The sequence below is a fragment of the Chiloscyllium plagiosum genome, unplaced genomic scaffold (assembly GCF_037043375.1).
Source record: "Chiloscyllium plagiosum isolate Xiang-an unplaced genomic scaffold, Cpla_swu_hap1 HiC_scaffold_33, whole genome shotgun sequence".
Lineage (NCBI taxonomy): Eukaryota > Metazoa > Chordata > Chondrichthyes > Orectolobiformes > Hemiscylliidae > Chiloscyllium > Chiloscyllium plagiosum.
This window is the reverse complement of record NW_028270171.1, coordinates 392,019-418,550: the sequence shown is the minus strand read 5'-3', so window position 1 is coordinate 418,550 and position 26,532 is coordinate 392,019. Positions and strand designations below refer to the sequence as shown.

The window sequence follows — 26,532 nt, the reverse complement described above, 5'->3', positions numbered from 1 at the left end:
TCGGAAAAGACCCCCATGCTATGACCTATAAAGGATCCAAGATCATGTTATTTCAGGACTTTTCCCCGGCTCTGGTTCGAAAGAGGAAGGCATTCGACAAGGTGAAGAAGCGTTTAAGGGACTTAAATATTCAGTACTCCTTACGCTACCCAGCGATGTTACGCTTTAACCATGAAGGATCCGTATATAACTTTGGATCACCAGAAAAGGCTAAGGAATTCTTGGACTCTCTTAGATAAACTGTAAGACATAATGGATGTTGGTCTGCCTTTCCCCCCTGCTTTGGTTTATATCCCCCCTTTTTTTTTCTCTTACCTTACTGTTTAATATTATCATGGGGGGTGGGGAGAGGGATTTGATTTTCTCCCCCCCCCCCGTTGGGGTCGTTTTCTGTTATTATTTTATGTATATATGAGGGATGTATGTATATGTGTGTGTGTGTGTGTGTGTGTATATATATATATATATATAAAAGCTGGGGGTTTTGGTTAATGTTGGTGGAGGGAGGTGGTTACCTTATTCAATTTTACCTCTGTTTCTAGGAGCGGAGTTGTTTTCCCTTCGTTATTTTGTATTATCATATTTAATTATTATTTGTTGAGGTGGTAATTTTATAGTTATATGTTTATATGTGGTATTAACATTACCAAATATTCCCAGGTGTTGGTATGGGTGGGGGTAGGGTGCTCACTGTTAACTCTAGCTTTGTATCATATTTGAATTCTCCTCATTTTATTGAGGAGTGCCTGGGTCAAGGGTGGGGCATTGGTTGGGAGAGGATATGAGGGACTTTTGGAGAGGAAGTGATGCCCCCTGGGAACAAGGGGGAAAGTCTCCGCTTAGATACGTTTTATATTTTTTTTATTTAGAAATAGTTTTTTACTGTATTGTTGTGGGTGTATTAAAGAGGCTTTATTTTTGTAAATTTTACATGTTCTACGCTCGGGATGTTCTGGATAGGGTTCCCCCTCCCGAGGGGTCTCGGATTGGCCCAGAGGATTATGGTTGATCAGTCGGTTAAGTGGTGTACCTGGAATGTCAAGGGGAGTAATTCGCCAGTCAAAAGGAAGAAAATATTATCAAATCTTAAGGAAAGAGTTGATATAGCTCTCCTACAGGAGACACACCTGTCAGATAAAGAACACTTGAAATTACGACAGGGCGGATTTGATCAGGCCTTTTTTTCTTCTTTTAGCTCAAAAAGCAGGGGAGTTGTTATTCTTGTTCGGAAGAATTTCCCTTTCAAAATCCTAAAGCAGATAAAAGACGAATTGTGTGCAGTTTTGGTCGCCATACTATAGGAAGGATGTGGAGGCACTGGAACGGGTGCAGAGGAGGTTTACCAGGATGTTGCCTGGTATGGTAGAAAGGTCGTATGAGGAAAGGCTGAGGCACTTGGGGTTGTTTTCATTGGAGAAAAGAAGGTTAAGGGGTGACTTGATAGAGGTGAAAAGATGATTAGGGGTTTATTTAGGGTCGACAGTGAGAATCTTTTTCCACGTATGGAGTCAGCTATTACAAGGGGGCATAGCTTTAAATTAAGGGGGGGTAGGTATAGGACAGATGTTAGGGGTAGGTTCTTTACTCAGCGAGTCGTGAGTTCATGGAATGCCCTGCCAGTAGCAGTGGTGGACTCTCCCTCATTATGGGCATTTAAGCGGGCATTGGATAGGCATATGGAGGATAGTGGGCTAGTGTAGGTTAGGTGGGCTTGGATCGGCGCAACATCGAGGGCCGAAGGGCCTGTACTGCGCTGTATTGTTCTATGTTCTATGTTCTATGAATCTGGACGATATATCTTGATTAAAGCCCTCATAAATGGAGAGGAATATGGGATTTTAAATTTGAACCCCCCCCCCGGCACACCCCTTTAAATTTATAACGGAAGCCTTTTCAAAATTGATGGCTTTTGATGCTCGTCATACAATTATAGGGGGAGACTTTAATTGTATTATGGATCCGGAAATAGGTAGGATTCCCAAGAGTACTGCAGGAGTATCTCCCAGATCTAGACAATTGATGGATCTGAACAAAGAATTAGGATTAGTAGATGTATGGAGATGTCTTCATCCACAGGGTAGAGATTTTTCTTTCTATTCTAATCCACATAAATGTCATACCAGAATTGATATGTTTTTTGCCCCCTCGATTTTTTTTTTAAATTCCATATCATCCTGTAAAATAGGTAATATAGCAATTTCTGACCACGCTGCTGTATATATGGAAACTAAGGCGAGGAACAATGGGACATCCCCTCGGCATTGGCGTATGGACCCCTTCCTAATGAAAGATAGTAAATTTGTAAAGTACTTCTCTCAAGAATTTAAAACTTTTTTAGAAATTAATTCAGGTACAGCTAGCAACCCGTCAATGATGTGGGAGACCATCAAAGCTTACTCGCGAGGCTTGATCATCTCCTACTCAGCGACCCAGAAGAAATTAAAGGGAGAACAACAGCGTCTGCTTGAAGCCCACTTAAAAGTGGCTGAAACAGCATACACTGATAGACCTTCTATTATTAAATTGCAAAGGATTACAGCTCTTAGGACAGCTCTAAATACTACACTTACTCAAATGGCTAAGAGGGAAATATTATTTGCAAAGCAAAGGTTATATGAATATGGCGACAAACCGGGTAGATACTTAGCATTTCTTGCAAAGAAAAAAAAGGCCCCTCAGACTATTATGTCTATCAAGGAAAGTACGGGTATTTTGACTCATGATCACAAAAAGATTAATGCGACCTTTAGAGAATTTTATTCTGAGTTATATAAATCACAGGATTGTGAAGATAGGACGAAGAGGATGCAGTCATTTTTTAAAAATTTGACTTTTCCAGACCTAATTCCGGAACAAGTATCGGTCCTAAATGCTCCTCTTACACCCCAAGAAATAGTTGATGCAATTAGGCACCTTCAAAATGGTAAGGCGCCGGGCCCAGATGGTTTTCAAGCTGAATTCTATAAAGAATTTATAGAAATACTGGCTGGTCCACTTATGGACATGTATAACTATGCATATAGTCAGGGTTGTCTTCCGCCTTCGCTGAAAGAGGCAAATATCTCTCTTATCCTTAAAAAAGGAAAGGACCCAGAAGATTGTACATCATACAGACCAATATCCTTGCTAAATGTAGATTTTAAAATCCTCTCTAAAACGTTAGCACTGAGACTAGAAAGGATACTGCCACATATTATAAAGGAGGATCAGACTGGGTTTATTAAAGGCCGTAGATCATCCAATAATGTTAGAAGGGCTCTGAATATGATTCAAGCTTGTCATCAGGGAAAGATACCAGGAGTAGTGGTTTCATTAGACTCGGAAAAGGCATTTGATAGGGTCGAATGGTCATATTTGTTTTACACATTGGAGAGGTTTGGCGTTGGACAGGTGTTTACCAAATGGGTCTCAACATTGTATAGTGATCCCAAAGCAGTTGTGGTTACCAATGGATTAGGCTCGGATAGCTTCAGTGTGGGTAGGGGCTGCCGTCAGGGATGTCCCCTCTCGCCATTGTTATTCACGCTAATAATTGAACCACTAGCAGAAGCTATATGAGCTGATCCTAATATAGTGGCCCCAAGGATTGGTACAGGTAAACATAAAATTACCCTTTATGCAGATGATGTTCTTCTATTCCTCAGTAACCCTTTGATGTCCATACCTCGCTTAATCCAGGTTATTAATACATTTAGTGCATTCTCAGGCTATAAAATTAATTTTTCAAAATCGGAGGCTATACCAATGGGTGGCCTTGCTATGATACCCCGCTTAGCGGACGGATCCCTTTTTCCCTTTCGCTGGTCCCTGGAGGGCTTCTTATATTTAGGCATTTTTATTACTCCAGTATTTGGTCAGTTGTATAAGGCTAATTTTGTGTATTTATTGGAAAGGATAAGGCAGGACCTCCAGCGATGGGGAGACCTATAAATTTCCTGGTTGGGTAGAATAGCATTAATCAAAATGAATGTCCTGCCCCGTCTCCTATATCCTATGAGAATGCTTCCGGTGATGCTGCCGAGGACGGCTTTATGTAAATTATATGGCTGGCTGGGTTCCTTTATCTGGAATCATAGGCGGCCCCTCATTAAGCTGAAGAAGCTACAGCTTCCACAGGCAAGGGGTGGATTGGACTTCCCCGACTTTAGGAAATATCAGTTAAGTTCCCTATTAAGTTACATAGCTGATTGGGTCTTGTCTGATCCACAATCAATCTGGTTGGACATCGAGGCTTCTCAAGTAAAATACCCACTTATTAACCTTTTATTCTCAGACAAGAGGAAAATCATTACAGATCACTGTAAAAACCCTATAATACCAAATACAATCAAGGCTTGGAATATAATGCGGCAAATTGAGGGTAATTCACATAAAACATCCCCCTATGCACCGATAGTGGGAGCATGGGGATTCCAACCGGGGTTAACAGATGCTACTTTTAAACTCTGGAGATCCAGGGGTATCTCATGTCTAGGGGATCTATTTAAAGATGGGGTCCTAATGTCTTTTGAACAGCTGCGTCAGAAATTCGGATTACCCAATGGAGACCTCTTTCGATACTTCCAAATTCGAGATTATATACAGAAGAAGACTATGTTATTAGATAGTCTTTATAAATCCGATAGAGAATGTAGTGTCCTACGACCAGTGGGGGGTATCTTCCGTCAATACTATTTATCATTTACTACATGATGAAGTATCGGGAGATATGGATAATCTGCTTAAAACATGGGATCAGGATCTGGGACTAGAAATCTCCACAGAAACGTGGAATGATATTTGGGAAAATGCTAGAAGAATTACTATTTGTAACAGAACCCAGGCTATCCAGCTGAAGATACTTCATAGGGCCCATATAGCACCGGTTCGATTGGCAAAATTTAAGGCAGGAGCATCTCCAATGTGTCCTAAATGCAAAATAGAGGTGGGCACTCTTGTACATTGCTTATGGACCTGTCATAAGATCCGTAGATATTGGACTAAAGTAGCAAGTACCCTGACAGAAATTTTAGGAACGGAAATAAAAGTGGACCCTGTATCTCTCCTCTTGGGCTTTTCGAACTTTCCCTCCCTGGACACGTACGGGAAGAGACTATTTTCTATTCTTTCTTTCTGTGCAAGGAAAAATATTTTGGTGAACTGGGCGGCTGAGGGCCCCCCTGGACTTTCAAATTGGCACAGACTAATTATGGAATGTATTCCCCTTGACTTCCTTACAAATATGGTGCACCGAAAGACCGAATTATTTTATAAGATATGGCAGCCCTTTTTGAATTACATAAATACAGATATTTCGGCTATCCTAACAAGAGCTTTTATTTAATTGAGATTACAAACCTGGCTGGTCCGCGGCCCCTCGGGGGAGGAATCCCACACGAATACGGGTTTTATTATATCTGATGCTAACACATCCCGAGCATGTAAGAGACTTAAATATACACTCTGGTTAGTTATAGGTTAGATTAGTAGATAGTTGAGTTTTGTTTGTTTTTTTTTCTTTTTTTTTCTTTTCGGGTTTTTTTTTGTTGTTTTGTTTTTTTTTGTTAAATTTTGGCTATTGTATATTTGAGCTAATTGTATATCAATGTTTATATCTGAGAGTTTTGTTTATTTTTGTAAACTTGTAAAAATATTAAATTTCTAATAAAAATATCTATTAAAAAAAAAATCATATACACCACATCGATCGCTGTACCCTCATCCACCTGTCTGGTCACTTTCTCAAAGAACTCAATAAAGTTTGTGAGGCATGACCTATCCTTCACAAAACCATGTTGACTATCCCTAATCAAATTATTCCTTTCGGGATGATTATAAATCCTATCTCTTATAATTCTTTCCAACCGTCTACCCACAACCGAAGTAAGGTCCACCAGTCTATAATTTCCAGGGTTGTCTCTACTCCCCTTCTTGAACAAGGGGACGTTTGCTATCCTCCAGTTTTCTGGCACTATTTCTGTAGACAATGACGACATAAAGATCAAAGCTGAAGACTCTGCAATCTCCTCTCTGGCTTCCCAGAGAATCCTCAGACAAATCCAATCCAGCCCAGGGGTCTTATCTATTTTCTCACTTTCCAGAATTGCTAACACCTCCTTCTGTCTAGTCTGTGTCTTGGTATTCTTCTCGACCGTTGTCTTTTTCCAGTGTGAGTACAAATGAAAAATATTCATTTAGCACCTCTCTTATCTCCTCAGACTCCATGCATAACTTCCCACGACTTTCCTTGACTGGCCCTAATCTTAGTCTTTTATTCCTGATATACCCATAGAAAGCTTCAGGGTTTTCCTTGACCCTGCCTGCCAAAGATTTCCCATGTACCCTCCTGGCTCTTCTTAGCTCTCTCTTTAGGTCCTTCCTGTCTAGCTTGTAACTCTCAAGTGCTCTAGCTCAGCCTTCACGTCTCATCCTCACATAAGCCTCCTTCTTTCTCTTAAAGTGATGGAGTTTTAGAGATGTGCAGGGAAACAGACCCTTCGGTCCAACTCGTCCATGCCAACCAGATATCCCAACCTAATCTAGTCCCAGTTGCCAGGACCTGGCCATATCCCTCCAAACCTTTCCTATTCACATAAGCATCCAGATTCCTTTTAAATTTTGCAATTGTGCTAGCCTTCACCACTTCCTCTTCCAGACACATACCACCCTCTTCGTGAAAAAGTTGCCCCTTAGGTCCCTTTGATATCTTTCCCCTCTCACCCTAAACCTATGCCCTCTAGTTCTGAACTCCCACACCCAGGGAAATGACTTTGTCTATTTATCCTATCCATCCCCCCTCATAAGGTCACCCTTCGATAAGGTCACCCCTCAGCCTCCGACGCTCCAAGAAAACAGCCCCAGCCTATTCAGCCTCTCCCTTTAGCTCAAATCCTTCAACCCCGGCAACATCCTTATAAATCTTCTCTAAACCCTTTCATGTTTCACAACAAACTTCTTTAGTAAACCACGGCTCCCTTGCTCGACCACTTCCTCCCTGCCTGCCAGGTACATGCTTATCCAGGACACAGAGTAGCTGTTCCATGAACAAGCTCCACATTTCAATTGTGTCCATCTCCTGCAGCTTCTTTCCTCGTCCTAACCTATCTTCTGAATATATTTTGAAGGGCTTTGCTCTGGTCCATAACAATGGTCACAATGAGGTCACCCATTCAGATCCAAGAGGAATAAATGAGAATTTAATTCTAATTTGTGAGAGATCAGGAAATATGAAGGAGGAAAGATTTTGCAGTCTGGGATGGTACTGGTTTAAGAGGTGTTGTAATGAGGTGAAAGTGTTGATAGAACAGAGAGAGAAACTAATGAGGGAACAGAAGCTGAAAATGAAATCCAGATGGTTCAAGACTGATATCAGGAAACACTTGTTCATGCAATCAGAAGTTGAAGTCTGGAACTCTCTCCACACAAAAAATTGTTGAGCCTGACGGCAATTGAAAATTTGAAAATTGAAATTGACTCACTTTGATGAAAATAAAATGTATTAGGACTCAAAAGTAAAGATGTATGATGCTGGAAATACACAATAGGTCTGACAGCTTCTGGGGAGCAACAAATAGAAGCTGATGCCTTTAGTCAGAGAGCCTTTTTGTTAAAAGAAATCTGTGACAAGAAGAATGAAAGAAAATGCAACTAAAGTGTAAAACATAATAGTGAAAATATTCAGATTTGGTAAAATACAAAATACAAAGCAAACTTTGGAGCAGGATTTCTTCATTTCTGTGAGGTTATAGAGTTTGAGTACATGTTTATTCTGAAGCAGTCTCTCAGGACATGGGAAAGCATCATTAAGATAAAGAGAATGAAAAAGAATTGAGATGAATGGACTTTTTGAATCAAGATAATTGCTGCTTTTACTGAATGCATGCTCTTAAATGTCACATAGGAACCTCACCACTAATATAGACGTCGCAAATTATAGTAATTATTTTAATTGCAGATGCTTTCAGTGACATTTAGAATGGGTCACTTGCTGTTTTTAAAAGTGGCCACCTTCACTCAGGATATTGATCATATTAATAAACACAACATTAATGAAGGTTTTAGCTGAGTATGGGGAACGGTTCCCTTATCGAAATGCAAATGTTTCAGGAACAACAACGTTTATCTCAGTCCCTCAAATCTGACTAATAAATCTGACTAATAAATCTGACTAATAAATTTAACTTATTGACTCTACAGAAGCTTTTAAATTAAAAACGTTTATATATTATACACATATACATGTTTATACATTCTATATATATATAAATATATATATGTATATATGTTTATAAATATAAATAGAAAAGGAATAAGAATTTGATAAAGAATGTGACAAAAACCAGAAAGGAAAGTAAGGGAAGGTATTCAGACACAGTAGCTCATTCAGAAAGGACACTGCTGTCCTGTAAAATACGATGATTGCATGATATCAAATTATTGAAACAAATTATTCATTTCAATAACATTCCAGATAGTCTCTAGGCTATTATAAATATGGAAGATACATGTTTTCGATTCATTAATGAAATATTTCCATGTGCAAGGATCAGATTTTCTTCCAGTTTTCCCACTGTTTTGAGTGGTCACTGGGGAAAGGTTCTAGTGACATTAATCCCCCAGAAATTCAGGAAAAATTCTACTTTGAATCTGTGTATTAGTGTGACCCTGTGTATTTATATTATTGTGTAATAGGGTGGTCTCCTGACTCAAGATGAACAGTGAATATTATAAGGTAGATGAAGGAAAGGGTCTGCATATGAAATAATTTGAATCAGGTAATTACGGAAGGTCACAGGGCTGTGTTAAGATAATTTCAATGACACATTTTTAACATCACAAAGTATCTCCATCATTAAGACAAAAACAACTGAATGGAAATGGGAGAAGGGTAGAGAGAAATGGTTAAAGGCTTAGAGCTGAGCCTTTAGGGGAGGAGGACAGATTAAATCATCAAGAACTCTTCATTTATTAACAAGTGTCTTATATATTCAACTGTGATAATGTGTCACTTCATGTGGCACAATTTGATGTAACTTTAAATTCACTGAAATTTAACACTTCCTTCAAACAGAGTGCTTTGCTTATAAAGCTTACAAAGATCTGTTCCAATATAAATCAAGGAAAGTGGTATATAACGTATCCACGGTTTATTATCAAAAACAGTACTTTGGCAAAATCTACATGAAGACGAAGAAGGTGTCATCTGTAAAGCCCCAACACCCATTAACAGTGGAGAATCTGAGGGACAAGACACATTGACAGTTTCAAGTTGGCTCTCTCCAGTTACACCCATGTACTGTCAAGGGTGGGCAACATTGAAGAACAGTGGGAAATCCTCAAAAGAGCAGTCAAAGAGAGTGTCGAAGATGCCATTGGGCAGAAGAGAAAGAATAATAGATCAACAATGAATCATAGATCATTAATCCAAGATGGATTGATCAATGGAAGAAAACTTAGAAGCAGCAAATGGGATCAGAAAAAGAACAATTAGCAGTGATGAGATGATGAAAAGAAATACACAACTATGGATAAAGCTGTGAAGAAGAGCTGCAGGAAAGACAAGTGAAGATGAATAGAATCAATAGGAAGAGTGGCTCAAGAAGCAGCAAATCAGAGCAACACAAGACAATGTGGAAATGGCTGTAGCAACCCCCTGAGTGGGCAGGATATGTGCTTCAGGTTATAAGATTTTGAGTAATGTGAGGCCCTTCAAAAAGCAACAGCTTGGCAAAATAAAAAAGAACTGGTTATGGAGAGAAGTTTCTCCATTGGTCAAGACCATATCCAGTACTAAGGAAGGTCCTTAAGCATGTTGGAAGTCAATCATCTGAGCCACAGTGTGTTTTCTTCAGGATTACGACCTTGGCCTAACCTTCAGCTTGTTCAACAATTTAGCATCATTTGCAACTCCTCAGGTAATGAACAGCCTGTGTCAAATTGCAGCAAGATCTAACAATATCCAGGCTTGGCTGATAAATAACAAAGAACATTCACGCCACACAAATGCCAGGCAGTAGTATCACCACTGATGGAGAGAAAAAATAATTGTTTTGTTTCTGTCTTCATTATTGAGGATACAGACATATTCCAGTCATAGTCATTAATCAAGAGCTGGAAGAGAGAGAGGAACTTGGTGAAATTATAATCACGAGTGTTCTGATCCCAGCTGATGGTAATACTGGAGAAATCAGATTTCAGGGTAAACATTACAGAACATAGAACAATACAGCACAGAACAGGCCCTTCGGCCCACGATGTTGTGCCAAACATTTGTCCTAGCTTAAGCACCCATCCATGTACCTATCCAATTGCCACTTAAAGGTCACCAATGATTCTGACTCTACCACTCCCACAGGCAGTGCATTCCATGCCCCCACCACTCTCTGGGTAAAGAACCTACTCCTGACATCCCCCCTATACCTTCCACCCTTCACCTTAAATTTATGTCCCCTTGTAACACTCTGTTGTACCCGGGGAAAAAGTCTCTGACTGTCTACTCTATCTATTCCCCTGATCATCTTATAAACCTCTATCAAGTCACCCCTCATCCTTCGCCGTTCCAATGAGAAAAGGCCGAGCACTCTCAACCTATCCTCGTACGACCTATTCTCCATTCCAGGCAACATCCTGGTAAATCTCCTCTGCACCCTCTCCAAAGCTTCCACATCTTTCCTAAAATGAGGCGACCAGAACTGCACACAGTACTCCAAATGTGACCTTACCAAGGTCCTATACAGCTGCAACATCACCTCACGACTTTTGAATTCAATCCTTCTGCTAATGAACGCTAATACACCATAGGCCTTCTTACAAGCTCTATCCACCTGAGTGGCAACTTTCAAAGATCTATGAACATAGACCCCAAGATCCCTCTGCTCCTCCACCTTACTAAGAACCCTATCATTAACCCTGTATTCCGCATTCTTATTTGTCCTTCCAAAATGGACAACCTCACACTTGACAGGGTTGAACTCCATCTGCCACTCCTCAGCCCAGCTCTGCATCATATCTAAGTCCCTTTGCAGTCGACAACAGACCTCCTCACTATCCACAACTCCACCAATCTTCGTATCATCTGCAAATTTACTGACCCACCCTTCGACCCACTCTTCCAAGTCATTAATAAAAATTACAAACAGCAGAGGACCCAGAACTGATCCCTGTGGAACTCCACTTGTAACTGGGCTCCAGGCTGAATATTTACCATCTACCACCACTCTTGACTTCGACCGGTTAGCCAGTTCTCTATCCAATTGGCCAAATTTCCCACTATCCCATGCCTCCTGACTTTCCGCATAAGCCTACCATGGAGAACCTTATCAAATGCCTTACTAAAATCCATGTGCACTACATCCACTGCTCTACCCTTATTCACATGCTTGGTCACCTCCTTAAAGAATTCAATAAGACTTGTAAGGCAAGACCTACCCCTCACAAATCCGTGCTGGCTGTTCCTAATCAAGCAGTTTCTTTCCAGATACTCATAAATCCTATCCCTCAGTACCCTTTCCATTACTTTGCCTACCACCGAAGTAAGACTAACTGGCCTGTAATTCCCGGGGATATCCCTATTCCCTTTTTTGAACAGGGGCACAACATTCGCCACTCTCCAGTCCCCTGGTACCACCCCTGTTGACAGTGAAGACGAAAAGATCATTGCCAACGGCTCTGCAATTTCCTCTCTTGCTTCCCACATAATCCTAGGATATATCCCATCAGGCCTGGGGGACTTGTCTATCCTCAAGTTTTTGAAAATGCCCAACACATCTTCCTTCCTAACAAGTATCTCCTTTAGCTTACCAGTCCGTTTCATACTCTCCTCTTCAACAATACGGTCCCTCTCATTTGTAAATACTGAAGAAAAGTACTCATTCAAGACCTCTCCTAACTCTTCCGACTCAATACACAGTCTCCCACTACTGTCCTTGATCGGACCTACCCTCGTTCTCGTCATTCTCATGTTTCTCACATATACATAAAATGCCTTTGGGTTATCCTTGATCCTACCCGCCAAAGATATTTCATGCCCTCTCTTAGCTCTCCTAATCCCTTTCTTCAGCTCCCTCCTGGCTATCCTGTATCCCTCCACTGCTCTGTCTGAACCTTGTTTCCTCAACCTTATGTAAGCCTCCTTCTTCCTGTTTACAAGACATTCAACCTCCCTCGTCAACCAAGGTTCCCTCACACGACCATCTCTTTCCTGCCTGACAGGTACATACATATCAAGGACACGTCGTATCTGTTCCTTGAAAAAGTTCCACATTTCCACAACATCCTTCCCTGACAGCCTATGCTCCCAACTTATGCTCCTCAGATCTTGTCTTGCAGCATCGTATTTAGAGCCGAAAATGTGTTGCTGGAAAAGTGCATCAGGTCAGGCAGCATCCAGGGAACAGGAGAATCGATGTTTCGGGCATAAGCCCTTCTTCAGCCTTTCCTGAAGAAGGGCTTATGCCCGAAACATCGATTCTCCTGTTCCCTGGATGCTGCCTGACCTGCTGCGCTTTTCCAGCAACACATTTTCGGCTCTGATCTCCAGCATCTGCAGACCTCACTTTCTCCTCCAGCATTGTATTTACCCTTCCCCCAATTGTAAAACCTGCCCTGTTGCACGCACCTATCTCTCTCCATAACCAAGGTGAAAGTCACAGAATTGTGGTCACCATCACCAAAATGTTCACCCACTAACAAGCCCATCACTTGTCCCAGTTCGTTACCAAGTATCAAATCCAATATGGCCTCCCCTCTGGTCGGACAATCTACATACTGTGTTAGAAAAGCTTCCTGGACACACTGCACAAACATCGCCCCGTCCAATCTACTTGATCTAAAGAGCTTCCAATTAATATTTGGGAAGTTGAAATCACCCATGACTACTACCCTGTGGCTTCTGCACCTTTCCAAAATCTGTGTCCCAATCTGTTTCTCTACATCTCTGCTGCTATTTGGGGGCCTATAGTAAACACCCAACAAGGTGACTGCACCTTTCCTATTTCTGACTTCAGCCCATACTACCTCCAAAGGCAGATCCCCCTCGAACTGCCTTTCTGCAGCCGTTATACCATTTCTAATTAGCAACGCCACCCCTCCTCCTTTTTTACCACCCTCCCTAATCTTACTGAAACATCTGTAACCAGGAACCTCCAACAACCATTCCTGTCCCTCTTCTATCCACGTTTCCGTGATGGCCACAACATCATAGTCCCAAGTACCGATCCACGCCTTAAGTTCACCCATCTTATTTCTGATACTCCTTGCGTTGAAGTATACACACTTGAACCCATCTCTGTGTCCGCAAGTATTCCCTGTCAGTGCTACCTTCTCCACAGCCTCCCTACGTTCTTGGTCATCCTGAAAAACAGCTAACTTACTTGCTGGACTACAAGTCCGGATCCCAAACCCCTGTCAAATTAGTTTAAACCCCCCCGAAGCATGCTAGCAAACCTACCTCCCAGGATATTGGTGCCCTTCTGGTTCAGGTGCAACCCGTCCTGCTTGTACAGGTCTCACCTTCCCCAGAATGCAGTCCAATTGTCCAAATACCTGAAGCCCTCCCTCCTACACCATCCTTGCAGCCACGTGTTCAACTGCACTCTCTCCCTATTCCTTGCCTCACTGTCGCGTGGCACCGGCAACAACCCAGAGATGGCGACTCTGTCCGTCCTAGCTTTTAGCTTCCAGCCTAACTCCCTGAGCTCCTGAATGACCTCCCCACCCCTCTTCCTACCTACGTCGTTGGTGCCAATGTGCACCACGACTTCTGGCTGCACACCCTCCCCCTTAAGGATTCTGAAGACACGGTCCGAGACGTCTCGGACCCTGGCACCCGGGAGGCAACAAACCAACCGAGAGTCTCGCCCATGCCCACAGAATCGCCTGTCTGTCCCCTTAACTATAGAGTCTCCTATAACTAGCGCTCTCCTCCTCTCCCCCTTTCCCTTCTGAGCCTCAGAGCCAGACCTCACGCCACAGACCCGGTCACTGCAGCTTACCCCTGCTAGGCCGTTCCCCCCCAACAGTATCCAAAGCGATATACCTATTGTTTAGGGGAATGACTACAGAGGATCCCTGCACTGCCTGCTTCCTCCCCTTCCCACCTCTAACTGTTACCCAGCTACCTCTGTTCTCTGGCGTAACTATGTCCCTGTAGCTTCTATCTATCACCCTCTCAGCCTCTCGAATAATCCTCAGTTCATCCAACTCCAGCTCCAGTTCCCTAACACGGTCTGTGAGGAGCTGGAGCTGGCTGCACTTCCTGCAGGTGAAGTCGGCAGGAGCATCGGTGGTCACCCCTCCCTCAAACATCCTGCAGGAGGAACATTCCACTGCCTGCGCTGCCATAACTCTACACTTCGTCTCCAAAACAAGAACACTAAGTAGCTTACCTGTTCAGCCGACTGAGTCCTTTTATTTAGGTTAGAGGAGGAGGGAGCGTGGGAGACAATACACGTGTAGTGTCTCTGGTTCCTTCTCCACTCAAATAATAATCACTTACCTTCCCCACCTGCTCTGCGCTCCGACTTCACTTCCGCCCAGTTCCCGCCGCTCTCTGCTGCAAAAAGACCGTTGGCGTCGAGTTAAGTTCTTAAATAACAATCACTTACCTTCCCAATTGTAAATACATTATCGAGCTTGTAAGTATCTATTCACTGTTCATCAGCTGCGTGAGTGAATATCTATCCTGATGCAACTACAAGACTGAAAACACAGGACCCAGCCATCCTGAAAACTACATCAGCCTTGATGGAGTCGGGCGTGAAGTGAGCAGCTCCAGCACATTGCAGGCTGTGGGACCCTGTATGCTGCTTGTTACTTTGGGAACTAGAATGTATCTATACAGGCTGCAATATATTGCATGTGAGTGGGATTGAGTCCTGATGCTGCAGAATGTGGACAAGAGGCTTTGGGGCAGGATTTGGACTCCACAAGGTAGGTTCAAGCTTAAGGTTCACGTGCAGCATGTGGACTGTATGGGTGTCTGTGCCATGCTGTTGCTTTTTGAAGGGCCACACATTACTCTAAATCTTATAACCTGAAGCACATACCTTGCCCACTCAGGGTGTTGTCACAGCCATTTCCAGCTCCATGGTGCACCAGCAGGATAGAAGGAAACTGTGTTCACTCCTCATGCAGTGAGTCTTAGGCTCAGTCTCTTACTCTAGGTAACCTCCCAGTTTTACACATTACCTCCATTCCCTCCTGGTGGCCTTCTCTAACAACTCCATCAGCTTTGAACTTCCCCAAGTTATAACCAAATTATTTACTTATCTGTTCATGTTCTCACTTCCCCCCCCCCCCAGTCCCCGGATACATCACATCATCCTGCCAGACACACAGTAATGCACAACCCCCCAATGAAGCTAAGCTCATGCATCTATTGATGACCCTTTGTTACGCCAACCCCTTTGACCCACTCCATCTTCTATCATCTGTCCCCTTATATGTTGCTGTCCTGCACAATTCTCATCTGTTCTGCATCCTCACATTGTGCCTCTGATCCTCACAACTACATTCCCCAGCTCTCCCCAGCAGCTTTGACATCTAATAACAATGAGACCCCTCTCCCTGCAGGGGTAAGATTGCTGATTCATGGTGCAGGGGTAAGATTGACATTGACAAGGAGCTATCCCCTTGAATAAAGAAGGTCCTGGCTTCATATCTGTGCTAAAAGGCAAGATAGACTGCATGTCCACCTATTAGCTCTGGCTGAGGGGCAAGGTTGGAAAAAGTCAGATTAGGTCATGGCAGACATGGTGTAAGCATCCAAGAAGTGAGTAATTGCTAAGAGAAAAGATGAGGATCCGTGAGATACAGTCAGGTTCAATCCTTGCATTGGGTGTCTATGCCTGTGTGCAGTCTCCTTGTAGCAGTGAGAGTTCCAAAAGTGCAGGAGTGTCCTGTAAATGGATTGAGGATGTACCAAAGGGCCAATTCAAAGATGAAATTTGGAGCTGGTGGCAAGAGAAAACAGTTGTTTTGAGATGCTGAGAGGTATAAAACCAATACCTGTGTTGAATGATCACTGCAATGGAGTATTCTCAAACCCAGTGAGCTTGAATAGCTGTTCAACACATTAGTGAGGTGATCCCTGCTTTCTGATGCTATTATTAATCCCAACTCCCACTTCCAACCCCGTTCCCACTTCCAATCCCACTTCCACTTCCAACCCCTGCACCAGTCACACTTCCACTTCCAACCCCTGCACCCTACTCCCAGGACCCCCCACTGCCACTCCCACCCTCACTCACACTCCCATACAGTCCCACCCAAGATTCTTCTCCACACTCCACTCGAACGATTCCACCACCCTCACTCCCAACCCAACCCTCTCCCAAACACCCCACTCTCACCCCCACCAGAAATTCCCAATGCCCCACTCCCAACCCATTCTCCCACCCACACAGTACCACCCCAGATGCTTCACTGCACTCCCAATGCCCCATCCCACCTAACCACCACAGACACAACCCACCCAGTATCCCATACATACACTCCTACCCCAGAACAGCCCCCACACACACTGCTATACCCACTGCCACTCCACCACTTCCCCAAATCCCCTACACGAATCCCCACTGCCAGTCCCACCTCTACACCACTCTCACTACCAACATCTTACCTCCAGCTCTCATCTGAACACTCACTACACCACAAGAGCCCTCCAGCGGGTTTCTGCCCTGATCAATTTTCTCCAGTTCAATATTGTGAGACAGCCAGGAATGTGGCAAATACAGAGAGCCCTGCAAGAGGCACTCCCTGGAGGAAACTGTGTCTTGTAATGAGAGAGTTAAAAACTGAAGAGGAATTTAACTTGAAAGAAACAGAGCAAGAGCTAAATGGGGAATGTCAGCTGTTTATTTCAGTGCCTGCTCAAAATCCATTATTGCCAAAAGTTGGATGTGTTTGTCGTGCGAGCAGTGATTGTTCCAGCCTGAGTACATAATGGCAATGTTTTTCTCTGTCTGTGCTGTTGCAAGATCAGATTCTGCTGTAAACAATCTAGAAGCAGCAAACCAGGACCACATTATAGCAAACATCACTGTTCTTCACGTTGTCTTTAATCAGAACATCGCTCTTTCCTTCCCTGAAGGCTCAAGGATGGATCATACACAACCCACTCAATAGGTTCTAAGGCTGGGGGAGCCTGCCCCTGATATAATTTAACTAGAACAGGAGGTCTCCTCTCCATGGGATCAAAAGTTTCATGCAGCTAGTTCTCCTGTGAGAGCTGATGTACATGGTGGAGCAGCAAAGGGGATGGATCTTTCATTATGAGGCTACCTACATCAATTGGAGGGCCCTAACAAGACGTTATCGTCCTTCCTCCATCACCCAAAAGCCCATTCATTGCTGGGGCCAACCATGTTAATTCCTGACCCAGTACTGAATGCCACCTCAATGCCCAGAGAGGAGTATCAGCATTGGCCTTCACTCATGATGGCACCTGGTGGTATTGAGATCTGCCAACCTTCAATTGGCCAGTAGCTCTCTGACAAGGAGTCCTCACTCAAATCTTTCATGGCCACTTAAATGGCTGCAGGGAAGCCAATCGTTTGTTTGGAAGGATCTCCTGACCTTTTAGCTGGAGTTTAGGAGGGGACGGGACACATCACCCTATCAATTCCAGCCCTCTGACTCTCACTGTTGTACAGGCACTGACTCCTTTGTTCCAATGTTACTGCCAGACACTAGGCACTATACTGCTCCCAAACAAAAGCAGAAATCGCTGGCAAAATTCAGCAGGTCTGGCAGCATCTGTGGAAAGAAAGCAGAGTTAATGATTTGAGTCCGGTGACTCTTCATCAGGGCTGATAGCAGCTGGGAAAAACTTGCATTGTGCTGAAGGTGAAGGTTTTAAAGGGTGGGATGGAGTGAGCAGATAGGTGGAGATGGAGCCCAAAGGAGATATGATCGAGTTACACAAATGAGGGGACTATCGATTGTAGACCAGGATAGAAGAGAAGCTGAATAAATGATAACGAGAGCTGATGGTAGCAGAGGACGTGTAGTCTGTGCTCAAAGCAAATCATGTAATGTGATAATAGGCCTGAGAGTGGGTGGGAATGGGTGACTGTGCTAAAAGCAACCCATATCATAACTGGACTGGGTGTGGGGTGGGTAAAAACATGGAAGAATGGGATCAGGCATTAATATTACTGAACTCCATGTTGAGTCCTAGAGGCTGCAGAAACCCACGCAGTAAATGAGATCTTGTTCTTTGACCTTGCAAACACTAGAACACAGTATCAGACCTGCAACAGAGATATTGCCATGTGATAATATGTTGAAGTGACAGGCAACTGGAAACTTGGGGTAATTTTTATGGACAGAACTTAGGTGTTCTGCAAAGCAGTCACCCCGTCTGTGTTTTATCTCCCCAGTGTAGAAGAGACCACATTGTGAACAGCAAACACAATCGATTACATGGATGAAGTGCAGGTAAGTCATTTAATTATCTGGAAGGTGTGTCAGGGGCCTTGGATAGTGAAGAAGGACAAAGTAAACAGACAGGTGTTAACACCCTCTGCGATTGCATGGGAAGGTGCCATGGAGATATGGGGAGGAATGGTCCAGGGTTCCCTGGAGGCTGACGAGGAAGGAGAATATGTGCTGGTTGTGGCATCCCACTGGAGTGTGAAAATGGCAGGTCATGATCTTTTGAATGCAGATGCTGGTGGGATGGTAAGTGAGGACCAGGGTAACTCTAACATTGTTGCAGGAGGAAAGAAAACCAGTGAAAGCAGAAATATGGGGGATGAGGCAGATCTGGCTAAGGGCTGTATTGGCAAAGAATCCTCAGTTGAAGATAGCGATGATGTTTCTTAGGCCTCCCTGTGGATGGTATGAATCTGCTCCAGCTGCATCCTGGATCTCTTTCACTGGAAGTCCACACCGACACATTTCCGTCAGTAACCAATAGAGAGATTTGATTTTTATCTCTCCTTCTCACCCTGGTCTGCTGATGATGAGATGCACATCTCACTCATCAAACTCACTGCCAGTTAAAACAGGACTTGTAATTTTTTGTAACTGTTTGAATTATAAAAATACTGGGAGTAAGATGTTGGCTTTAAGCTCAAAAGATATTTTCAAAAAATAGTGAGGACCTTCAGTCAAAGGCAAGAGGGAGGGCGTGTCTGCAAGTTCAGACCTTCCAGTCAGAGTGCAGATGTCTTGTGACAGGGTAAGTGCCTGAAATGGCTTTTGAAGAATAGATTGTTCTGCCTCTGAGGAAACATTAGAGAGAAGCTGACAGTTTATTTACACTTTCCAAAAGGGCAGCTGCTGCCAAATAATGACAGGTTGACAGACATGGCCATGGAAAAAGCTTTCACTGTGGAACTGATTGAGCTGCCCTTTCAATCTGGGGTTTCCTCTGATCAGCAGAGGAACACAACAAGGTGAAACTTTTAGTTTTTAGCTTTTTTTGTATTTATGAGAGAAGTGTATTTGAATAAGATGACCAATCTCTGCAGCACAATAGCTCAAAATGATGTGGAAAATTGCACAAGTGCAGCCTGTCCAAAAACAGTGTAAGATAAATCTGATCTGGTCAATTACAGTATTGCCCCATCAGTCATCAACAAAGTGATGGAAAGTGTCATTGACAGTGCCGTCAAGTGACACTGTTAACTATAACCTGCTCACTGATGCTCAGTTTGGTCTGGAGCTGGAAGATTGCACACTCTGGCTTTGCGTCCTCCACTTTCTTCAAAGAGAGTACTACACTTGACAGCATTTGTTACCTTGTATGTCCAGACTATATCTCTGTAACTGGAGTAATATTCTTTGCAGATTCTTTGGAGTACAAAAGAATAAATGAGCAAAAGAGAAGTACAGCACAGGAACAGGCCCTTCAGCCCTTCAAGCCTGTGCCAGTCATCATGCCCTAACTAAACTAAAATCAAACCTTCTGCCCGTATTCGTCCATATCCCTCTACTCCCTCCCTATTCATGTAACTATCAGATATCTTTTAAATGTCACCAACGTGCCAGCTCCCATCACCTTTCCTGGCAGTGTGTTCCAGGCTCCTACCACTGTCTGCGTAAAAACCTTGCCTCACTCATCTCCTTTAAACTTTCCCCCTCTTACCTTGAGCCTGTGTCCCCTTGTAAGTGAATCTTCAACCCTGGGGAAAAAGCTTCTGACTATCCACCCTATCTATGCCTCACAATTTTGTAGACCTCTGTCAGATCTCCGCTCAGTCACTGTCTTTCCAGTGAAAACAACTCTAATCTTTTTAACCTTTCTCCATAGCCAATGCCCACAATACTAGACAACATCCTGGTGAACCTTTTCTGCACTCTCCCCAAAGCTTCCACGTTCTTCTGGTAGTGCGGTGACCAAAACTGCACACAATAGTCCAAATGCAGCCTCACAAGGGTTTTATATAGCTGCAACATGGTTTGCCAACTCTTGTACTCCATGCCCCAGCCACTGAAGACAAGCCTACTGTATGCCACCTTAATCACATAGAGCATCTGTCTTGCCACTTGTAAGGATGTGTGGATCTGCATGCCCAACTCTGTCTGTATGGTAATGTTCCGAAGGATTCTGCCATTTACAGTATAATTCACACCTAAATTTGATCCTGAAATGCATCACCTCAGATTTGTTGGGAATAAACTCCATCTGCCATTCTGTGCCCAAGTTGCCAATCTATCCTGGTGTATCTTTTCACAAGCATCAGCCCTATCAGAAACTCCTCCAATCTTTGTGTATTCTGCAAACATACTAATCAGACCACCAACATTTTCCTCCAGATCATTTCTATATACTACAAACAACAGAGGACTTAAGACTAATCCCTGTGGCACACCATTAGTTATTGGGAGTCTCCATTCTGAAAAAGACCCTTCCGCCACTACCCTCTGTCTTCTATAACCAAGCCAGTTTTGTATCCATTTGACTAGCCCATTCCGAATCCCATGTGACTTTAGTTTTTGTACAAATCTGCTATGTGGAACTTTATCAAATGCCTCACTAAAGTTCATTTAACTACATACACAGCCCTTCCCTCATCAATAATCTTTGTCACCTCTTGAAACAAATTCAATCAGGTTGGTGAGGCATGTCCTTCTCCATATAAAACAATGCTGCCTGTCATTAACTAGTCCAGTTTCTTCCAATGAAGGGATTCCTGATGAAAGGCTTTTGCCTGAAACGTCAATTTTCCTGCTCCTCGGATGCTGCCTGACCTGCTGTGCTTTTCCAGCTCCACTCTAATCTACACTCTGACCTCCAACATCTGCAGTCCTCACTTTCACCCAATTTCTTCTAAATGTCCCTCAGTATCTTCTGAGCTGAAAATGTGTTGCTGGAAAAGTGCAGCAGGTCAGGCAGCATCCAAGGAGCAGGAGAATCGACGTTTCGGGCATGAGCCCTTCTTCAGGAATGAGGAGGGTGTGCCAAGCAGGCTAAGATAAAAGGTAGGGAGGAGGGACTTGGGGGAGGGGCGTTGGAATTGCGATAGGTGGAAGGAGGTTAAGGTGAGAGTGATAGGCCGGAGAGGGGGTGGGGGGTGAGAGGTCAGGAAGAAGATTGCAGATTAGGAAGGTGGTGCTGAGTTCGAGGGATTTGACTGAGACAAGGTGGGAGGAGGGGAAATGAAGAAACTGGAGAAATCTGAGTTCATCCCTTGTGGTTGGAGGGTTCCTAGGCGGAAGATGAGGCGTCGTGTTGCTATGGTCTGGCGATGGAGGAATCCAAGGACCTGCATGTCCTTGGAGTGGGAGGGGGAGTTGAAGTGTTGGGTTGGTTGGTCTGGGTGTCCCAGAGGTGTTCTCTAAAACGTTCCGCAAGTAGGCGGCCTGTCTCCCCAATATAGAGGAGGCCACATCGGGTACAGCGGATGCAGTAAATGATGTGTGTGGAGGTGCAGGTGAATTTGTGGCGGATATGGAAGGATCCCTTGGGGCCTTGGATGGAGGTGAGGGGGGAGGTGTGGGCGCAATGTTTGCATTTCTTGCAGTTGCAGGGGAAGATGCCGGGAGTGGAGGTTGGGTTGGTGGGGGGTGTGGACCTGACGAGGGAGTCACGGAGGGAGTGGTCTTTTCGGAACGCTGATAGGGGAGGGGAGGGAAATATATCCCTGGTGGTGGGGTCCGTTTGGAGGTGGTGGAAATGACGACAGATGATACGATGTATATGGAGATTGGTGGGGTGGTAGGTGAGGACCAGTGGGGTTCTGTCCTGGTGGCAATTGGAGGGGTGGGGCTCAAGGCCTGAGGAGCGGGAAGTGGAGGAGATGCGGTGGAGAGCATCGTCGATCACGTCTGGGGGGAAATTGCGGTCTTTGAAGAAGGAGGCCATCTGGGTTGTTCGGTATTGGAACTGGTCCTCCTGGGAGCAGATGCAGCGGAGACGAAGGAATTGGGAATATGGGATGGCGTTTTTACAGGGGGCAGGATGGGAGGAGGTGTAATCTAGGTAGTGAAATCTCCAGCATCTGCAGTCCTCACTTTCTCCTCAGTATCTTCTCCAAGGGCATCCCCACCACAGAGATCAGGCTTACCAGCCTATAATTTCCTGAATTAGCCCTGTTTCCTTTCTTCAACAAGGGAGTAACACTGGCTAATCTCCAGTCCTCTGGAACCTCACCTGTGGTCAAAGAGGATGTGAAGATATCTGCTAATGCCCCAGCTATTTCTTCCCTCTCGCAGTAACCTGGGATAGATCCTATCTGGCCCTTGGGATTTGTCTACTTTAATGCAGTTTAGGATTCCCAAAATTTCCTCTTTCAATATATTGTCATTGTCTAGAGTATTCACGCACTCATCCCTGACCTCAGCATCAGTCATGTCCTTCTCCTTGTTGAATACTGATACAAGGTACTCATTAAGAATCTCTCTCACTTTCTGTGGTTCCACTCATTGATTCCCTCCTTTGTCTTTGAGTGGGCCTACTCTTTTCCTTGCTACCTCTGTCTTCTGGTATATGCACGAAAAGCCTTGGGATTCTCCTTGACCCTGTTTGCTAAAGACATTTCCTGACCCCTTTTAGCCTTCCTTATTCCACATTTAAGTTCCTTCCTAATTTCTCTATACTCCTCAAGGGCTTCGTCAGTTTGTAGCTTCCTAGACCTATTGTATGCTTCCTTTTTTCTTTTGACTAAGTTTACAATTGCCCTTGTCATCCATGGTTCCTGAATCCTGCCATTCCCATCCTTCAGTTTTGCAGGGACATACATGTCCTGCACTTTAATCAACTGTTCTTTAAAAGTCTCCCACGTGCCAGATATAGATTTGCCCTCCAATAACTGCTGCCGATCCACATTCCCCAGTTCCTGTCTAATTTGGGTGTAATTGCCCAATTAAGCACCCTCACCCAAGGGCCACTCTTGTCCTTGTCCAAGACTACGCGAAATCTGATGGAGTTATCGTCACTAAGCCCTAAATGCTCTCCTAATGAAACATGGATCACCTGTCCTGCCTCATTCCATAATGTCAAGTCTAGAATGGCCTCCTCCCTGGTTGGATTGTCAACATACTAGACTCAAAAAGCCCTCCTTGACACATCAAACAAATTGCTCTCCATCCAAGCCCCTGGCTCCAAGACAGTTTAAGTCAATAAGAGGAAAGTTGAAGTCATCCACCACAACTACCCTGCTTTTTTCACACCTTTCCAGTACCGAATTAAATATCTGCTCCTCTGTCTCCCGTGGGCTGTTGGGAGGTCTATAGAAAACTCCCAACATTGTGATTTCACCCTTTCTATTCCTGAGCTCCACCCATAATGCCTCACTGCAAGATCCCTGCAATGTGTCCTTCCTCAAGAATTCATAAGTTCATAAGACATAGGAGCAGAATCAGGCCATTCAACCCATCGAGTCTGCTCCACCATTCAATCATGGCAGATATAGTCCTCACTCCCATTTTCCTGCCTTCTCCACATAACCATTCAACCCAATTAACGATCTGTCTAACTCTTCCTTAAACTTACTCACTGTCCCAGTATCCACCACACTTTGGGGGAGCGAATTCCACAGATTCACAACCCCCTGGGAGAAGTAGTTTTTCCTCAACTCCGTTTTAAATTTGCTACCCTTATCCTAAGACTATGGCCTCTTATGCTAGAATGCCCCACAAGGGGAAACATCCGCTCTGTGTCTATTTTACATACCTTTTATCATCTTGATCTCCCCTCATTCTTCTAAATCCCATTCAGTATAGGTCTGAACTGTTCTACCTTTCTTCATACAACAAATTCCTCATCTCTGGGATCAATCTAGTGAACCTCCTCTGAACTGTCTCCAATGCCATGACATCTTTAATCAAATAAGGGGGCCAAAATTGTACACAATACTCCAGCCGCGGAATCACAAATGCATTCTATAGTTGCACCAATACTTCTTTACCTTTATATTCTATTCCAATAGCTATAAAAACCAACATTCCATTTGCTTTCTTTATTATCTGCTGTACCTGCATGTTAGTTTTCTGTGACTCATGAATGAGGACACCCAGATCCCTCTGCACCGGAGCACCACAAAATCTCTCCCCATTTAAATAACAGGTCGCCTTCCCATTTTTTCAACCAAAATGCATGACCTTGCACTTATCCACACTAAACTCCATCTGCCACATTTTGGCCCACTCACCTAATCTATCTATATCCATTTATAAGGTTCTTATTTCCTCATTGCAATTTACTGTCCTGCCTGTTTGTTTGGCTACAGAGCCTTCTATCCTGTATCCAAGTCATTAACGTCATCAACACAGCTGATGTTGAGGAAGTTACTAACCTGCAACAATTAGCATTTCTATTTTTAAAGAAGAAAATTTGCCCTGGCCTTTCCACATCACACAGAAACTAGAAATAGCTACACATTGTTAAAAATCACACAACACCAGGTTATAGTCCAACAGGTTTAGTTGGAAGCACAAGCTTTCGAAGCGCCGCTCCTTAATCAGGTGGTTATGAAGGACACAATTGTAAGGCACAGAATTTTGTGTCTTCCACTACCACCTGATGAAGGAGCGACGCTCCGAAAGCTAGTGCTTCCAATTAAACCTGTTGGACTATAACCTGGTGTTGTGTGACTTTTAACTTTGTACACCTCAGTCCAACACCGACATCTCCACACCATAGCTACACGTTATCACTGCTAGAGTGAGACTGATACAAACTGTACTCTAACTTAAATCTCAATGAGAAACAATAAAAAAGACAGCAGAAAGTTTGAAAGCCTAGAAGGCATGCTTTGAACTTTAAGTGAATGGAGCTGGTGAATGTTCCAAATGTTAAGGCCCAAAATAGAGTTTATTGATCAATAATGATAGCATTTGTGCAGCTTACAGAACCCTGTGAAATGGTACAGCTAAAAGATTGTCTAATTAAAGCTCATTTTAGCTCATCCCTTCACTTGTTATTCAGTTGTTGATACCCTCACTCACACCATCTAACACTTTTGATCACCTGCAGAGACTTATTATTCAGCCTGTTGAGACTCATTCACACCATTTGTACGATCTTTTGATCTCTCTGCCTATAAATTCTGTGCCTGTGTGCTCCACTCTAACAAAGGAGCAGGGCTCCAAAGGTTTGCAATTTAAAATAAACTTATTGGACTATAACCTGGTGTCATTGACTTCTGACTTGATTTAATTAAGGACAGAATTGTATTAAGTGTAAGATACCCTGCTGTGCGAACATTTGCTGGAGGGAGAAGAGAAACCTTCTCTCAAAAAAGGGACACCGTATCTGCAGCAAGTGGATAGATGACCCTGAGGGTCAGATCCAAAGACAAAAATCAAGATCTGGAGTTCCTGGAAATAGATAATGAGCAAAAGTCATTGATCTCAGCTGGAGCACATCAAAATTTGGCCTAGAAATGCTCAAAGTGTCAAAAGAGATTTGCAAATGTATCTGCTTTCTCTCGACATATGCTGCCAGGCCTGCTGAGTTTCTGCAGCACTTTCTGTTTTTGCTTGTTTCAGCCAGGTGATAATGGAATTGGGAGACTCAGATCAAGGAGGATTGCCTGGCCATTATCTTTGCCTGTGAACATTTTCATCAATTACTGCTTCAAAGAGACAGAGTGACAGTCAAGTTTGACTGCAAGCCACTTCTCTCTACACTCTTCAGTAATCAACACGAGGAAGAGCATTGAATCAGAGGATGGCTGAGAGGTCACTGCAGTCAACACAACTAAAAGGCACAGTGAGGAAGACTGGCAAGATAAGCTTTTTTTTTAACTGTACAAGGGCAGAGATGGCAATTAGGGTAGTGATATGCTCCTCCTGCCAGATGTGGGAAATCAGGGAGCAGTCTATTATCTCTGATAACTACATCTGCAGGAAGTGTGACTAGCTGCAGTTCCTCACAGACCACATAGTTTGGATGTAGAAACAGCTGGCTCACTGCACTGCAGACAGGGGACAGAGAAGGTGATAGGGAGCTTTCAGGACGTGGTCACACCATAGGTCCAGAGAAATAGATGGGTGACCACCAGGAGAGGCAGGCAGGTAGCATAGGGGTCTCCTGTGGCTATCCCCCTCTCAAACAGGTATATTGTTTTGGATACTGCTGGGGGGCATAGATTCTCAGGAGAT

The 26,532-nt window shown here is 43.8% G+C and overlaps 1 protein-coding gene across 4 annotated transcripts in view; it reads left to right on the top strand.

The window, feature by feature from the left end:
• Window positions 1-26,532, top strand: part of LOC122542420 (galanin peptides-like) — a 90,009-nt gene that overhangs the window by 35,647 nt on the left and 27,830 nt on the right. Inside the window, exon 2 of one of the 4 annotated variants that reach the window (XM_087978144.1) lies at window positions 18,365-18,417. The exons of 2 other annotated variants lie outside the window; for them this stretch is intronic. In XM_087978144.1, coding sequence (XP_087834270.1) covers window positions 18,403-18,417 — 15 coding nt within the window. In that variant the 5' untranslated portion in view covers window positions 18,365-18,402. Of the gene's footprint in view, window positions 1-18,359; window positions 18,418-26,532 lie in introns of all 4 variants that reach the window. One more of the 4 variants, XM_087978146.1, reaches the window with a different exon arrangement.